The sequence below is a fragment of the Lepisma saccharinum genome, chromosome 7 (genome assembly GCF_977018435.1).
Source record: "Lepisma saccharinum chromosome 7, izLepSacc3.1, whole genome shotgun sequence".
Taxonomy (NCBI): Eukaryota; Metazoa; Arthropoda; class Insecta; order Zygentoma; family Lepismatidae; genus Lepisma; species Lepisma saccharinum.
This window is the reverse complement of record NC_139235.1, coordinates 81,505,288-81,524,808: the sequence shown is the minus strand read 5'-3', so window position 1 is coordinate 81,524,808 and position 19,521 is coordinate 81,505,288. Positions and strand designations below refer to the sequence as shown.

Below are 19,521 nucleotides of genomic sequence, written 5' to 3'. Positions count from 1 at the left end.
TTTTAATATTGGCAGGTAATGGCAGATATGTAGATCCTTGTAATGGGCTGAATTCAGAAATATTAACATATAACTTGTGTGGAGAACCGCATAGGCTCCATCCAGACTCTTTTGCTGCAAATTCAGAGTGTTTAATATTCAATTGATCTATCAAACTGCTTATTATTTTGTCTGAATTTGCATTTAGGTACACAGGTACAGTTTCTGTTATGTGGGGCTGTGTGAATTTTGTGCCGATTGGTTTCTTATATTGTGCAAACAATTTGAGGGACAGCTTATAAGAGCCATTTTGTGCATTTAGAATTGCCTGCACGTCAGAATTTACACTGTTCAAAAAATTATTAATACCACATCTTGGCTCTGATACAAACCGATAATCCCTTAATTGGCCATTAAAACTGCTATGGATGGGTGGTGCATAGCGTGGCTGCTTTGCTGGTGAAGCATTAACAGGTGCTTCATGCTTTCTTTTCAGACCAGATGTAGATGGTTGTGGGGGCAATGTTGATGACTGTACATAAGAATTACACTTGTGCCATTTGTAATATGCCTTGCTTAATATTTTATGGCATCTTGGACATATTTTTGTGGCCTTTCTACATTTCTTACGGTCACAAATATGGCAATGCCTAGCCCAATTAGAACTAGATATATTTTTATTACACTGATTGCAATATTTTTGATTTGGCATTTTTGTTGTTTATTTATATAAAATTTCTTGGTCCAAAAAAACAGAACTATGCCAAAACAATTATAACAGCAGTTAGTGGCTGAGCTGGTGCTTTTATACCCAGTTCAACAGCAGTAACTTGACCCTGGTGATCCCCAATATAAAATAATTTTGCTTTTTATGCTGTTGTATAACACTTTTTACCAGGTTTTCAGATCTGGGAGCTATCAATTATATATCAACTAACAATAATTATTCTCAAAATCTCACGTGTGGAGATATTATTTTGCCACATGTATTTCAATCTTACACATTTTGTCAGGACTCAAACCCGAGCCTCTTGTTTACAAGGCAACAATATTAACATTTTGCCATCAGGGGAGGCTTCACATTTTATCAGGCCTCAAACCCGAGCCTCTTGTTTACAAGGCAATAAAAACCATGGGGCTATGCGCCATTCTCTACTGGGTCTCAGAACCCAGGAGCTATGAGCTTTATATTAATATACACATGGCAGAATCAATCTGAGGGGGGCCTCACCATTTCTACACTAGAATTCAAAATCCCAGGAATTTTGACAGAAAAACACACTGTAAACAATAAGATCATATGGAACTTAGCATAGTCTTAAGTGTAGGCAAATCTATCTGTTGAGGCTTCTTCCTTTCTACACTAGAATTCAAAATTTTTAAAAATTCAGAGCATATCACACCTGAAGATTTGGGGTATAAGCCCCTCTTGCCATTGTTTTAAGTATAGGCAAATCGGATTGTTCAATCAAATAGCCTCTTCTTTTCTGCACTTGTAAGTGGTGCTTGTTATAGCATAAACCCCACTACTCGGCACACATTGCGTCGCAGGCGTGCTGTGCTTAAAGGCGGCGACTTCACCACTGTGTCAATAATCATAATTCAATGATACTACAGGGTGATTTTTTTAAAACTCATGGTTTTCTTTGTTGTGTAAAATTTGTAAATGAAGTATTATTTCCATGCGGTTTGTGGCAAATGAATAAGGAAGGATGGGAGATTTATTGGAGTATGTTTACCGGTTTATATGCATCCCGGGTAATATCGCCCACGCCTCAACAAAAACAGCAAATATTCACCAGTGTACCTTTCGCGCCTATATGGTCTGGGAGTTTGGATGCAGTGCGGAGGTTTAAGTTTCCTCCTGTAGATAGCACCGTTGTCATTGTCAACAATAACCAGGAAATTGAGCTGTTATATTATTGTGCTGGAAAGTTGTGTGCTTTTGCGTAAATGTTGTGCTGAAAAGTTGCGTTATTGTGATCAGGACACACATTAAGAATGGTGTACTCCTTGCAGGAACGTGTGTTTATCGTGAAAAGTTTCTGGAAAACTGATTCTGTTGTTGCTACGCAAAGGGCATTTAGAAGCAAATTTGCCTCACGTTCTGCCTCAGACAGGAGCACAACATTGTCGCTAGTGAAGAAATTGGAAGAAACAGGATCGCTTCTGAGTGAGAGAGGGAAGCATCGGACACCGCGGGCAGGTGTTGTGGAAGATGTCAGTGCTCGACTCTTGAGGTCGCCCAAGAAATCTCTCCGTCGTTTGTCACAAGAAACCGGCTATAGCTATTCAACATGTCAAAAGGCAGCGAAAACTGCGAAACTAAGGGCGTACAAAATTACAGTTGTTCAAGAATTGAAGGATCGAGATAAAGTTAAACGTGTAGATTACTGTAATTGGTTTTTAATGTTTATTGTGCCTAATCCTGATATTCTGAAAATAACGTGGTTTCCTGATGAAGCCTGGTTAAATCTCTCTGAGTATGTTAATTCGCAGAATACACGGATATGGGCAGCTGAAAATCCACATAGTGTAATCGAAATTCCGTTGCACTCACAGAAAGTTGGGGTATGGTGCGCTGTCTCAGCATCACGTATAGTGGGTCCAATCTTCTTCAATGACACAGTGAACACAGAGCGGTACAGGTCAATAGTCATGGAATTTGTTGAAAGTTTGGACGGCATTGAACTCACACACGGTTATTTTCAACAACATGGTGCTACATGCCATACATCGCATGACAGTATGGCACTGATTGAAAGTTTCTTTGCGAATAGGGTTATTTCATAGCGATTGTGGCCTCCGAGGTCTCCAGACTTAACTTCACTTGACTTCTTTCTGTGGGGCTTCCTAAAGGGACGTGTGTACACAACCTTACATCCCTGGAAATGTTGAAGCAGAACATTATCACTGAAATTCCGAACATTAGCGCAGAAACACTATGTCAGACAGCCCTTAACATGGAACGGCGTGTTCGAGTTTGTTTACAGGAAGGAGGTCGACACTTTCAGCACCTTCTTTAAAGGTGAGATGTTATGTCATATGTCTGTGCCATATGTTTGAGTGAATACAAAAAAAAAGAACTCATTTTCTTTAATTCAGTTTTATCAAAAATCCAATACTTCAATGTTATTGTAGTGTACACTGGTGAATATTTGCTGTTTTTGTTGAGACGTGGGCGATATTACCCGGGATGCATATAAACCGGTAAACATACTCCAATAAATCTCCCATCCTTCCTTATTCATTTGCCACAAACCGCATGGAAATAATACTTCATTTACAAATTTTACACAACAAAGAAAACCATGAGTTTTAAAAAAATCACCCTGTATAAATAAAGTGATTTCATATAGCATTAAAATTAATATTTACCAAAAGTGATTAAATCGCACTTTCAGATTTTATCTAATATGGGGTTTTTTACAAGCATAAACCGTGCCCTGACACTACCGCACCTACAAAAGAAGCAACATGTTAATTCATATTCCCCATAAATGCATGGAGATCTAGCACAAATTTAAGAATTATACACTCCAACGAAGTCATCGGGATATTTATTGAAGTTCTTTTCTTGGAACACAACCATCTTTTATCAGTTGAAAACCAAATCCACGAGGGTCTATGCGAACAACTACCTCATCTCAATACAATTTAGCTCAAGATATGTGTCGAAATAAGATGTCGGCAAATGTCCCTAGCACTTCTGCTTGAGGATATGTGTCGAAATAAGATCTCAGCAAATGTCCGTAGCACTTCTGCTTGTGGATATGTGTCGAAATAAGATCTCAGCAAATGTCCATAGCACTTCTGCTTGAGGATATATGTCGAAATAAGATCTCAGCAAATGTCCGTAGCACTTCTGCTTGAGGATATGTGTCGAAATAAAATCTCAGCAAATGTCCCTAGCACTTCTGCTTCTGGATATGTGTCAAATAAGATCTTTTGATAATATAAGATAAGAACATTAAGTATCAATAGAAATTAATTCGCTATATTTTTATTTCTTCCACACTATACCAATTTTAGAACACACACTTCTTGCATAATATAACTTCTTGCAATACTAAAATTTGTTCTATCACAATAGTAATTCATATTTTTTATTTTCTATTCCCTTGAAAAACAATACAATGCTAATTTCTACTTTCCGTCGGAAGGAAATCAATAATGTTTCAAGATAAAGAAATTAAGGTAGGTCCATAAAGATTGACACCATCGCAAACATTATATATGCAAGTATAGCTTTCCCAACTGTGAAGGAACACGGTCCCTTTCGGCTGGTTTACATTGGTCGAGTGAGCGGGAGAGTTACTGGCCTGTCTGCTCGACTCGACTATTATGTGGCAAGTAGCTGTACACACTTTCTAGCAAAGTGGTACAGTCGCTGCAGCTGTTTGGTGCTCTTTTGACAATATGAACACGTCGACGTCGTTGGCGATTTATAAAAAGAGCTCTAAAACGGTTCACACACTTCTTTTTTACGAGAAATGATACAATAATGCATAGAACAAGTCTAGAAAGTAAACTAACTTCCCTGATTTTTCTATTTTCAATTGTTCTTGGTTGTACGTAGAACGTAAATTCTTGCTTTCAATTTTACTTCTCCTACATCTCTACAAACTTTATGTTGTCGGATTTGGATCACGGTTGAATTTCTTAAAAAATACAAATACAATTGATATGCAAAATCACAACACTAACCACCGCACAGACTCCATACTCTCCTCAGGAAGCGTTTACATTGATCGAGTGGTCTGTCGAGCTTACGCGCGAGTGAAAAAATCGATGGGAGAAGCAACTCGGTCGAGTCGCTGTCCTCCGTGGCCAGCCACTCGACTGTCATGACTACTGGAGCGAGTACTGGCTCCAGTGCTCTCCCCAGTTGTTTACACGTGGTGAGTAGCTCGCTTTGCTCTACTCGCTACAGCTACTCTCCCGTCTACTCGACAAATGTAAACCAGGCTTTAGCACTTCAAGGGCACTCTATGTCTAAATTGATGTTACCCGCTGTTAAGGAACCAGACGCAAACTGGCACAATCCTAGCACGGTTAGCAAATGGAGTGGCCAGCTCGCAATATCGTCCAGCCTCTTGTCAGTCATGAAGCTGGGGTTTGCACACTTTGTTTCCGTAACGTCCAATCTTGCACTGTGGAAACCATAGAAATACATACCTATTTCTGGAGCATTGGCTCTGACGGATATGTTGTCGTAGGCATAGAAGAGCAAGGGTAGTATGTGACAGTTGCACTGAAAAGGATTGTCGCTTACTTCAACCACGATCGTGTTCTCGTAACACTTTGGACTGTATAATTGACCTTCAGTAACAATAAGTTTGGATATTCTGTTCATCTTCAGATTGACAGTCAATGCTGTGGATAAATAGAGTAGATTCATGGCTTCGAATCCTTGGATAAAGTTTCTAGATAGATCGGCATATTTGAGTTCCTTAAGTTGAGCAATCTTAAAGACAGCTTTGACCAGTTTGTTATTACTTGCCCTAAGTATGACCAGTTTTTCAAACGTCCTATATGCATCTATACTAGTTATAAGATTGTTTGAGATGTCCAGCTCATAGAGATGTACAAGGCCGCTGGGATTATTGAACACGCTCAACAGATTGTTGTTCAGGAGCAAAGTTTTTAGGGAGGTAAGTTGATCAAAAGCATTTTCCGGAAGGTACTCAATGTTATTGTACGAAAGATCTAGAATTTGCAGATCAGGAATGGATCGAAAGAAGTCCTCAGCTATGACTGATATGTTGTTCATACTCAGATGTAGTCGACGGAGCTCTGGAAATTGAAGAAATGGAAGCTGTGAAAAGTCATTCTGGCTCAAGAATAATTCTTGCAGGCGTGGCAGATCCTCAGAAATGTGATCAGGAAAAATTGTCAGGTTGTTACCATCCAGATCCAAAGATTCAAGTCGACTTAAATTTCGGAATAGACCTTGGGGAAAACTTGAGAATAAATTGTAGCTTAGATTCAGATTAACCAGCTGGACATTGTTAAGGAACATGTTGTGGTGCAATTGTTGGAGTTTGTTCTTGGAGACAGAGAACAGATGAAGATCCGGTGCTTCTGTCAAAAGTTCTAAAGGTAGAGTTTGAAAGTGATTTCCACTGATGTCCAAGCACATTACTCTTGTGGCGTTGTGAAGAAACTTGACCGGTAGACTGGAAATTTTGTTGTCTGACGCGTTAAGTTCTATGAGGGTTGATGGAATGATGGGTAGATGTTCAATGGAATTGTTCCACATATATAGCTTCTCCAAGTGTTGGAGATCTTCCAGCGAGTCGTTGCTGAGAAGCGAGAGGTTTGTTGAGTCCAAAGACAGCTCAACTAGTTTCGAAAGATACTCCAAGTGTTCGCGATTTAAATACGTTACAGTGTTTCCACTCAAGCTTAGGTAATTCAGATTCTTGAGGGGCCGAAGCGATTTCATGTAGGTGACCGTTGCGTCTGAAACAAATGAGATGCGATTACCGGTAAGGTCCAACCAGACCAATGAGTCTAGATCTGTGAACAGCTCTTCGGGCAGGGAAGATAGCAAGTTGAAGGAAAGATCAAGTCTTTGTAGCAGTGTTAAGTCCGAAAAGAAATTTCTGTGAAGCATCATCAACTTGTTGTTTCTCAGATTTATTTCGGTTAACGATCCTGCCCCGTGGAATATATCTTGTGGTAAACTTGTAGCACTGCTGTTTTCCATAGTGAAGTGTTGGACATTCGTCCCTGAGAGTAGATTCCCAGAAACCTCGACATGTTTACAACCCACGACTACTCTGTTCAGAGAGTTTAGCTCTGTCAGATGATACGAACTCAATATACATCCTACACGACGTTTCGAGCTGATATTCAGACGACGCACCTCCGACGCTTCAGCTGAAGCGACAAGTTTATAAATTGCGTCCGTCACCGGACAGTCAACGAATTCCACATCGGTTGCTGTGAAGTACTGAAACTCTTCTGATCCTGCCAAGGGGGAGGCGACTGTAACGTCCTTCTGGCAACGTATGCTGAGACGCCCATCTTGGATAGATTCGATGTACATGTCTGGCGAGCAGTCGGTGATATTCTTCTCTTTAGTGTCTCTGCACACGCATTTCCTGTTCCCGCCGCATCGTCGAGTTGGCCTGCCTGTGTAATGCCACGAAAAGACCGAGACACTTGTGAACAGAACTATTAGCATACACACCACTAAAGTTATGTCCTTCATTGTCGCTCAAGTGCAGTTGAACTAGTTGATAGCTTCTTAAAAATCTTGCATGATTGGGTCAAATGCCAAGAAAAAGGTTGATTCTGACATCATGCGTTAGGTGCCACAGAATTCTTATACCTAGAAAATAAATAAATCAGAACATTATTAACTCCTTGTATATTAAATGCATGTAAACAATCCGATTGCATTTAAACTTAGTTCTGGGTTTCAATAAGTAATTTTCATGCAGTTGCTTTTAGTATTAATTACAATATGCCCTATACATTAGTTCCACATTAATATACCGCTTGAGTGACCGAATGCGTTGAGTAGTTGACTCATCATCTCGCCACTCAGAGTTTTGGCTTCGTCATTGGTATCAATTTCATACACTGGCAAAGAAATTCAAAGATTCATTTGTAGGTATGTTAAGGTTGTTATAATATTTTGCTGCACTTGTATTATTATATTAAACAGAAACCGTTTATTTTATCATTCAAATCAATAACATGGCCTGGAATGATTGTTGGGGATTATGGCCCCTTCCCACTTTCGGCGGAAAATTCTTGAAAAAGACATTCAAATGCAGGAAAACATGGATTGGCCTTTTTAAAAATATATATATGGAATGAATCCTCTTCTCCCTCCACACACAGAGTCATGTGCCTGAGCGCACTAGCGAGTCAAATAATTTTTTATTGGTTGATTAAGTTTATTTAACTTCACTTCTCTGCCAATTTTGGCTAATCGTGTAGATGGGTATGAATGGTGATTGGTGTAAAGACAAGCTACGCAGGTGATTATACTGGGTGTGAGTCAAGACGCCAGAACCGCGTTAGTCTGCAAATTACAGTCCACGGTGTTCCACTTTGTTGATCTGGGACCATAATGTTGTGTACATGTAAAAATTTGTTTTTCAGGCTGTAAGAGTATCAGACATATTTATATATTTAATGAAGAAGTTGGGTACTGCCAGCCGACCACTGTTGGGGTGGTTAACACAGCGTGCTACGACGCTAGCGGTCCCCGGTTTGAATCTCGACCTGGCGTTGTGGATGATGGTAGGTGAGCGGGATAAAAGTGCAATGGTTCTACCTCAAATTCTTTGTTTTTTGGCACAACAACGAAATAAAAATATCAAAACATAAACCATCCATGAACAATTATAACAAAAATTCCACAAATTATGGGCATAGAAAGTCTTTGGACACTTAGTAAAAAACATTAAAAAGGACCTCTGTGAAACACGATCAATAAACCTGGACTGCCATACACGTACCACTGACCCCTTCAACCTCTGGGCTCACAGCTGTCAGTTCGCAAGCCTCAGTACCGGCAGTAGCTCCGCCTCATTGAACACGATAATGCAACATGCGTCCCGGAAGGAGAGAGTTCACCGTTTGTGAACGTCGGCAAGTTATCCGGCTACACAACCAGTGCAAATCGTTAAGGGAAATATCACGCTTGTCCGGAATTCCTAAATCAACAGTGCACGTGATCATAGATCGCTTTGGCGAAAGAAAAACAGTAGAAAATAAGCCGAGGTGTGGACGACCAAGAGTGCTTTCTGTGCAAGACGAACGGTTTATTTTGCGAAGTATCAAAAAGGACCCCAATACAAGTGCTCCGACGTTGGCTGCAAGACTTCAAGACCGAGGTAAGCAAGTTTAAGTCCACTTTATGCACAGAAAGGCTAATCGGGACTGAACATACAGTTTAAAGTGGGATCCGAACCACTATGTGCCTCCACCGGGTATCGAACCCTGGACCCCTTAATTACAAGGCGACGACGCTACCACTGCGCCATCGAGGAGGCCCCTGTACGTGCGTAAGAAAAGTTATTTCCAAACCGTTCGGTTACCGAAGATAAATGTGGTCTCTAAACTAGAGGAATGCTCGACCTTGAAACTATGCATGAACTCATGCAAAGGGAAAAACTCAAACTCCCAACCAAGTGTCGCAATAATAATAATAATAATAATAATTAGAATAATTATATTTAATTAAATTAAATATTAATTTAAAATGTAAGTTAATTAATATTGTACTGTTATTATTACATGAATAGGTAAAAGGTATTAAAAGAATATAGATATAACAGCACATATTCATTATCTAGCTTATGTGTAGTTAAGATCGCCAAGATTTGCATAAAAACAACTGCCCTGGCAAGGAATTTAATATCAAATAGAAAAAGAATTGAGTATTTATTGAATAACAAAAAAGGAGTTAGATCCAAATAACGAGAAGTAAAGTTGCTGATTAATATTTTATAGATATTATCATTAGTTGTGTGCACAAATCTTTGGAACCCTTCAAAGCCGTATGAGCCAAAATTCTTGCATTCCAATAAGTTCAGCAGAAATAACGATCGATTATATAACAAATGCTAAAAAAATTATATTTTGATTAGGCTATTTACTTCTTTCGGGGGGGGGGGGGTCATCCGGACCCCTCCCCTAAATACGTACTTGTCCTAATTATACTGTATAATCTCAATTTCCCAGTTCGAACGATAGTTGTGCGAAAAGGAAAATCGCCATAATACAATGAATACACAAAACTGTGAAAAATAAGAAGGCATAGTATTTAAAATATAACCATATTATTATTATTCGAGTAGTGTGATTTACAATATTATTGGCGCACTTATAGGTGTAGAAAAGAAGAGGTCATTTGATTAAACAGCCCGATTTGCCCACACTTAAAATTATGCCAAGATCCTCTTATTCCCCATTTCTTCAAGTGTGATATGCTCTTAATCCTCAAGAATTTTGAATCCTAGTGTAGAAAAGAAGAGTTCATATGCCCCGATTTGCCCACACTTAAAATTATGCCAAGATCCTCTTATTCCCCATTTCTTCAAGTGTGATATGCTCTTAATTCTCAAGAATTTTGAATCCTAGTGTAGAAAAGAAGAGTTCATATGCCCCGATTTGCCCACACTTAAAACAATGTCAAGGGGGGGCATATAGCCCAATCGGCCAGGTGTGTACATATTTAAATCTAAAGAATTTTGAATTCTAGTGTAGAACTCCCCTCAGACAGATTTGCCCATGTGTGTAAAAGCTACATCTCTCAGTTTGTTGTCCATAAACTTGTCAAAAATATGCCCCCCCTTGATATTGTTTTGGCTACACTTAAAAACTAAGGCAAAAAGTCACTCTCATCCTCTACAACTTACAAATCAATACAATACAAGGTCAGGCTGCAAATTGTTTCATGTTCTTTCTAATCTTTGATCATGTTTCATGTCCCGGCCGGCAATAAATCATGCACGCCTGGGAGATTTTATATCATGCATGCAAGCATAAGATAAAATCTACACTGTGCCCTTTCAGGGAAAATTCTCTATGCATGCCATCATGTCATTAACTCCAAGGGAAATTCCTAGTAAAAAGAACATTGGCCTCTATGTATGTTGACATATATGCCTGAAATGGAATCAAGTTTTGTCTTGTTCTGATAATATTTACCCGAGAGAGACTTACAGAAATATTTATTCCACATTTCAAAGTCCAACTTTGAATTGTATTTAGCTGATATACAGCTCAATAACTCCTGGGTTCTGAGACCCAGTAGAGTGTGGTGCATAGCCCCATGGCTTTTATTGCCTTGTAATCAGGAGGCTTCTGGGTTTGAGTCCTGATAAAATGTGAAGCCTCCCCTGATGGCAAAGTGTTAATATTGTTGCCTTGTAAACAAAAGCTCTGGGTTTGAATCCTGGTAAAATGTGAGGCCTCCAATGATGGCAAAGTGTTAATATTGCTGCTTTGTAAACAAGAGCTCTGGATTTGAATCCTGGTAAAATGTGTAAGATTGAAATACATGTGGCAAAATAATATGTCCACACGTGAGATTTTGAGAATATTTACTGCTAGCTGATATACAGCTGAGGTTTGAAACCTGGTAAAGTGTGTTGTACAACAGCATAAAAGAACAAAACTATTTTATATTGGGGATCACCAGAGCCTAGTTATTGCTGTTGTTTGTGTATAAAACCACCAGCTCAGCCACTAACTGCTGTTATAATTGTTTTGGCATATTGTCCATATATAAACAAACAACAAAAATGCCAAATCAAAAATATTGCAATCAATGCAAAAAAAATATATCTAGTTCTAATTGCTCTAGGCACCGGTTTAATTGTGACCATAAGAAATGCAGAAAGCCACAAAAATGTGTCCAAGATGCCATAAAATATTAAGCAAGGCATATTACAAATGGCACAAGTGTAATTCTTATGTTCAGTCATCAATATTGCCCTCACAACCATCTACATCTGGTCTGAAAAGAAAGCATGAAGCACCTGTTAATGCTAGAGCAGCAAAGCAGCCACGCTATGCACTACCTATCCGTAGCAGTTTTAATGGCCAATTAAGGGATTATCGGTTTGTATCAGAGCCAAGATGTGGTATTAAGAATTTTTTGAACAGTATAAATCCAGATATGCAGGCAATTCTAAATGCACAAAATGGCTCTTATAAGCTGTCCCTCAAATTGTTTACACAATATAAGAAGCCAAATGGCACAAAATTTACACAGCCCCACATAACAGAAACTGTATCTGTATATTCAAATGCAAATTTAGACAAAATAATAAGCAGTTTGATAGATCAATTGAATATTAAACACTCTGAATTTGCAGCAAAAGAGTCTGGATGGAGCCTATGCGGATCTCCACACAAGTTATATGTTAATATTTCTGAATTCAGCCCATTACAAGGATCTACATATCTGCCATTACCTGCCAATATTAAAAACAAAAGAGCCGTGGTTAATATAAAAAATAATGATGAGAAATGCTTTTTGTGGTGTATTTTAGCTGCTTTGTATCCAGTTTTAAAGGATCCTCAGAGAATAACTTATTATAAGCAATATGAGCATGATTTTGATGAAGCAATGGAGGGTTTAGAATATCCAATGCCTGTTCAGAATATTGATAAATTTGAAAAAAAGGCCAGGCATATCAATGGCAAACAATTATCTATTAATGTATTTACTTGTTCTACTGGCCGTGACAATTGCTTGATAGATCCTCTCAGAATCAGTACACTTGATGATGAATCTGCTATTCCGATTGATCTTCTCTTAATTGAAAAGGATGGCACATATCATTACACTCTGATACACAGTCTTGAAGCTTTAGTCAGAACACAACTAGACAAATCCAATACAATATTCAAGTTGTGTAGAAGATGTTTGTCTGTATTTGATGGTCAAAAAATGGTGAATGGGGTTCGGGAAGTGAATGCAGAAATTGCTAAAAACAAGTTAATTGAGCATCTGAAATACTGTGGCAACCATAAACCTGTTCATATGCTTATGCCTAACCCAAGTGAAAATGCCAAATTCAAAAAAATTGAAGCCCTGTTGGAGCACCCAGCATATATAGTCTGTGATTTTGAATCAAACCTCAAACCCCTTGTATTCTGTAGCCCAGATCCTGATGAATCTTCAATTACACCATACCAGTTACAAGAACCTTCTAGTTTTTATTATGTGATTGTACAGGATGGTGTTGTTAGTGAAGAATATTTATACATGGGAGCAGATGCCATCAAAGAATTTGCAGATAGAATAGAAAATGAGTGCCATGACATAGCATCTAATATTTTATTAAAATCAAAACCCATGTTGCCTTTAACAGAGAAACAGATTGAAGATTTCAACAAAGCAGAAAAATGCCCGGTATGTGATTCTGAATTTTCAGATGCAAATATCAAGATTCATCACCATTCTCATACAGATGGTAAATTCTAAATGGCCCTGTGTAACAGCTGCAATATTATGATCCAGAGACCAAAATTTGTCCCCATATTTTGCCATGGTGCATCCAATTATGATTTTCATCATTTAATCAGGTACGAGGGGTTTAACAAGCAGAATTTAAATATTTTAGCAGAAAATGATGAGAAATATATAGCTATTAGCAAAATAATTAAAGTTAATGGTGTTTCTATTCACTTAAGATTTCTTGATTCATACAGAATTTTATCGGCTAGCCTGGCTACACTGGCCACTCAATTATCTGATGATCTATTCAAAATCACATGTGCTTTGTTTCCAAATCAGGACCTGAAATTAATTAGGCGGAAGGGTGTATATCCATATGATTATGTTACAGATTTTTCTAAATTTGATGAGTGTTCTCTGCCACCACAACAAGAGTTTTACAGCAAAATCAGAGCATCTGGAATCACTGATGATGATTATCACCATGCCCAGTTGATGTGGAACAATTTAAAATGCCAGACATTTGGTGATTATCACAGGGCATATTTAAAACTTGATGTGACCCTCTTAGCTGATATATTGCAGGCATTCAGAAAATCTTCCATGCAAAATTATAAGCTGGATCCAATATATTTTTACAGTGCTCCGGGCCTAGCATGGTCTGCAATGTTTTTAAACACTAAAATGCAATTGGATCTGATCCAGGATCAAGATATGTATCTGTTTATGGAACAATGTATAAGAGGAGGCATGGTGCAATGTTCTCAGAGATATGCCAGAGCAAATAACAAATATATTCCTGATTATGATCCAGCACTGCCATCAAATTATATACTGTATGTAGATGCAAACAGCCTCTATAGTTATGCCATGATGCAAAAACTGCCATATGCAGGGCTTGAGTGGGTCGAAGATTTCAATATTGAAGATCTTAAGGATTTTGATGACAGTAACTATGGCCTGTTCTTAGAGGTTGATCTGACAATTCCAGATAATTTACACAACACATTTTCTGATCTGCCCCTAATTCCTGAGGTTAAGTGTTCACCTGGCTCTAAACAGAAGAAATTGATGATGACTCTAGAGCCGAAACAGGATTATGTCATATATTACAAAAACCTCCAGTTCCTGATGAATCATGGTGTTCAAGTGACCAAAATTGGCAAAGTCTTAAGGTTCAGGCACTCAAGATGGTTGAAGTCATATATTGATACAAACACAGAGCTTCGAACATCTGCAATGAGCCAATTTGATAAGACCTTGTTTAAATTGATGGTCAATTCAGTGTATGGCAAAACAATTGAAAATGTCAGAAAACATATTGATGTTAAAATAATTACTGACCCCAGCCGGAGCAAAAAATTGATTGCAAAGCCCAACTTCAATTACAGAAGAATTTATGATGAAAATATGGCACTTTTCAACATGAAAAAAACAAATATTAAATTTGATAAGCCTATTTATGTAGGGGCTGTGATATTGGAATTGGCCAAATTACACATGTTAAAATTGTATTATAATGTGTTGAAACCTTTTTATGGTGATTGTGTAAAATTGATGTACATGGATACAGATAGTTTTGTTCTTGATATTCAAACAGAAGATGTTTATCAAGATATAGCACAGCCTGAATTGTTTAAATATTTTGATACCAGTGAACATACAGAGATTCAACACCACAACAAAAAAGTGCCTGGCAAGTTAAAAGATGAGACACTTGGTGATGTTATTGTGGCATTTGCTGGGTTAAGAGCCAAGATGTACAGTTTTGAAACATGTAGTGGTGCTGTTGCCAAAAAGGCCAAGGGCATTGGCAGAGTAACTGTGGACAAAGAGCTTGAATTTGAGGATTACAAAAATTGTCTCAAATCATGTAGCACAATCAGAACATCAGAAAATAGAATTCAGAGTGTGGATCACTTATTGACTAGCAATATTGTAAGAAAAGTGGCTCTGGACCCACATGATGATAAGAGATGCATTTTATCATGTGGCATACATACTCTACCATGGGGGCATTGTGATTTGAAAAATGGCAATCAATGCCCAATTACAGAGCATGATTTGAAATAAATAAACATGCCTATGAACTTATTTGGGTTCAAAAAACAGGCTATTATGGAGCTGCCAACACCACAACCCTCTTCTGATATGATATCTAAACTAAGTGCTTTGTTAATTATTCATCTGAACAGCATACTTACAGATGTTGATGATGAAACAGGTAAAATATTGTACATATTTAACAATAATTTAAATCATTACCAATTACCTGTAGGTGGTCAATTGCAATTTATTACAACCCCTGAGGGTAATGTCAAGATTTCAGTGGGGAGAAATATTTATAGAATTAAGCACTCAAACATGATTTCTGGCACTGTATATACTGTTTCTGCTGGTGACTGCTTATATATTGAGGTCCCGGGGTCATATGACAAGCTTATACCTTTTTTTATAGAATTAAGAATCAGATATTCAATAATAAATAACCACTAAAACAAAAATGCCTAATGATATATTTGGCCATACAAGGCATGAAGATCACAGTGATGAGATTCTGATGCTTGATGTCAGAGTCAAGAAATTAAGAAGTGATTTACAAGCTTTACAAACCACACTCAATGCCAGTCTTCAACTAGAAATTACAAATATACAATCACAATGCATGGACCCTCTTCTTAAAATTGATTCTGAACTCAAATTATTGCTTCAGAAATATACTGATCTGGCCACATTAGATAATTTTCAAAGTTTAGAAGAAGCTGTAGCAGCTCTTCAGGCCAAATTTAAGACCCAGGCCACCAACTCTGAGCAATTGAAACAGCAATTGGAAGAGCAGATAAATAATGTCCAGGCACAGCTCCAAACAATTGTCAAAAGCATAAAATCACAAGAAGATTTTGATCTAGTGCTTTCCACTCTAAAAGAACAGATTCAATCACTCCAAATACCTAATCTGGACCCTCTGAACAATGCCATAGCCGAGGTTAAAGAAAAAATTGAGACACTTGAAAATTTTATGAACAACTTGCCATCTTCTGATGCTTTGAGTGCAATAACTCGGAGTGTTGCCAACATTAAGCTGCAACTTGAAACATATGAAGATTTTGGAAAAATTCAAAGTACCATAACCCATCTTGAGGGTACAATAGCAGCAGTGCAAAGTGATTTGACAAATGTACAAGAATCTCTAGAATCCCGCCTGCCTGGTATTGTAGACACACTTGTCAGTGTCCAGCAACAGATCACAAAGCTTGAAAACCTCAACACTGAATCTGAACTATCTCATTTTCATCACTTGATCGATGATATCCAAACAAAACTTGAAATTTTACAACAATCAACACCCACTCAGGCAGATATAGCCCTGCTCCAAAATGCTATGCAAAATGTGGCTGATGCTTCTGAATTAAATAATGTGAAATTGGCACTTGAATCTTTGCAAAATACTGTATCAAATCTCCCTACATCACAGGAACTTAAAAATATTAAGAGAGCAGTGAATCGCATATTGAAATCAGAAGATATCAAGAATATCCAGACAGAGATCAAACAACTCACTCAGACAGTGGCCACTCTACCAACCAATCAACATATTAATGAACTGCATGCCCTGTTTGAGGATATCAGAAGACAGGTCCATGATCTTACTGCTCAAAATTCAAAATTGGCAGTTATTGAAAATTTGCAACAAATTGTAGCTAATATCAAGCAACAGCTAGGGACCATGGAATCCAGTCAAGCAAATGCTTTGTCTGTTTTTGCCACCCAGCTACAAGAAATTGTGCAACAATACAAGAAACTTGTTGTGGACATAAAAATCAAGCCAGGCCATGATGATGTTGTTAGGACCATCAATGAGCACCTTGAATCTGTAACAAGCAGATTGCTTGCAGCAGAAAAAGAAATAACAGGCATAATCGAGAATCCAAAACATACAGTAATTCTTGAATTGTACAGCATCCCCAACAAAGAATATGATTCACCATTTACACCAGGTGGCAAAATATATATGCTGTCCCCTGCACAATTTTATTACCAATTTTTTGTTGGGGGCACACTGAGACCAATCAAGATCAAATATTGGCTTCAACCACAGGCACACCACAACCCCACCTTATCAATAACAAATGCTGACAACAAACCAAAAGTCACCAGTGTAGAGTTACAGGATTTTACAGATCCCAATACATTAGAAACAGCCTATGCTGAAGATGATGGCTCTCTGGAATTTAAAATACAAATAGGGGACAAATTATATTTAGAAAATCCTGTAGTATCAGCTGCTGAACACCCCATAGTTGCAATATTCCTGTTTACATATTATGTCTAGAGAAATTATTGTTGATGAATTACACAGACAAGCCAGACATAATTATAAGAGACTGCCAGTAGTCACAAAAGGCATAGATGATTTATGGCAAGGGGACTTGATTGAGATGGCAAGTGGACAGTTGAAAAACTTAGACAAAATCAACAAGGGCTACAAGTATCTACTCACTGTAATAGACACATTTTCAAAATTTGCCTGGGCTGTGCCACTCAAATCCAAGACTGGAAAATGTGTTACAGAAGCCATCAGGACAATCATCAATCAGAGTGGAAGATCACCGCGCTATTTGCAAACAGATAATGGCAAAGAATTTTATAATTCTGTGTTCCAACAATTTATTAAAAGCCAGTCAATAAAACATTATTCGAGTTACAGTGATCTCAAAGCCTCAATTGTAGAGAGATTCAACAAAACCCTAAAAAATCTTATGTATAAACAATTTACACTTCAAGGTAATTATAAATGGATTAATATTCTTCCAGAACTTCTACATAAATATAACAACTCGGTTCATTCCACAATCAACATGAAACCCTCCGAAGTAACTTCATCTGATGAGCAAAAATTGATCAGAACTGTTTATTATCCTAGATACCAGCCAACAACAAGAAAGGCCAAATACAGGGTGGGTGATCAAGTAAGAATCAGCAAATATAAGCACTTATTCAAAAGAGGCTTTACAAGAAACTGGAGCACTGATATTTACAGTGGTTCAAGTTAAACCTGGGACCCTTAACACATATATAATAAAAGATCACCGAGGAGAAATTCTCAAAGGCAGATTCTATGAAGAAGAACTCAGCAAAACTAAACAGCCTGACACATATCTCATAGAAAAAATCATCCGCAGAAAAGGCAACAAGTTATTTGTCAAATGGCTAGGACTTCCAGAACACAGCTGGATCGATGCAGACAAAGTGATAATATGAGCACCTGGGATGTTATAAAAAGGCTGCCAGAACCTGAACAGCAGATTAAGAGAAATGGCAAGTTGCTGCCTGAAAATATTAGATGTCTTATTGTTGGGCCATCGGCTTGTGGTAAAACTACACTAATGGTTGATAATTTTTTATTGGCACCCAACTGGTTAGACTGGAAAAACAGGCACTTGTATGTTTTCTCTAAGAGCTTGGAACAATTAAAATATCAGCAGCTGATGAAGCTATATGATGGATTAGATATTGCCACTTTTGAATCAGATGTTAAGCCACTTCATGAATGTCTCGATAATTCTGTTGTTGTGTTTGATGACATTATACTGGATAATCAAAACAAGGTTAGAAATTTCTTTACACAGGGCCGACACAAAAACATTGATTGCTTCTACCTGGCACAGACTTTTTCAAAAATACCGAAGCAGCTGATCCGAGACAACAGCAATTTTATATGTGTGTTTCATCAAGATCATACCAACCTCAAACACATACATGATGAATATGTAGGTGGGGACTTGAGCTACAATAATTTTTCCAAGTTTTGCAGCAGGTGCTGGAACCAGGACAGTTATGGGTTTGTCACAATTGATATGACAAGAAAACCCAATAGTGGCAAATACAGAAATAAAATCAACAATTTTCTATACATTGAAACATATATAAATAACCATGAAAAGGCCAATCATTGATGATCTTAAATTAAGAGATTATCTTGTAAAAAGATTTAAGGGATGGAAATCACAGAACCGAGGAATTTATGAACAACACAAACAAACAGAACAGCCTATTATTGATGCTATTAGTGAATTAGGTAAAAATATCAAAACTGTTACAGAGCAAAATCAAAATTTGATCACAGAGCTTGTACCTGTAGCTGCAAGGAACATATTAGATTATCCAATCACCCCACTTTCCAGTATTCATACACCTAGTCCTGTTGCTCCTCGAAGAATTGAAGCTACTCAGGATCCTATTGAATTGGGTCTTCTTGCTCAAAAATATTTAAGCACACCTAAAGACAACAAAGATGAGGTCTTTGGCTTATATGCTGACACAGAGCGTGATGGAAGCATCATACATAGAATTGGCAATTTCAGAGTAACATTTATGGGAGATGATATAATTGTATATTCAGATTCTCATCTTGGACAAAGAGGTGGTTTTGTTAAATATCCCGGCACACCTGGATTGTGGGAACTGATGACTAGGAAGAAGCCTGGCAGCTATACAGATCAAGATTATGAACATTACAAAGAAATATTAATAAAATCAGATGCTCTATACCAGAACAATGATCCCACACAAAAAAGAGTCAAGTCTAGCAGTGGAGCAAAATA

General features: G+C 37.8%; 1 protein-coding gene across 2 annotated transcripts in view; it reads right to left on the bottom strand.

Moving 5' to 3' along the window:
* Window positions 1-3,590: 3,590 nt before the first annotated feature.
* LOC145989962 (uncharacterized) overlaps window positions 3,591-19,521 on the bottom strand; it is a 33,296-nt gene continuing 17,365 nt past the window's right edge. For both annotated transcript variants that reach the window (XM_083125514.1, XM_083125515.1), the window contains exon 2: window positions 3,591-7,318. In XM_083125514.1, coding sequence (XP_082981640.1) covers window positions 4,958-7,198 — 2,241 coding nt within the window. In that variant the 5' untranslated portion in view covers window positions 7,199-7,318 and the 3' untranslated portion in view covers window positions 3,591-4,957. The remainder of the gene's footprint in view (window positions 7,319-19,521) is intronic.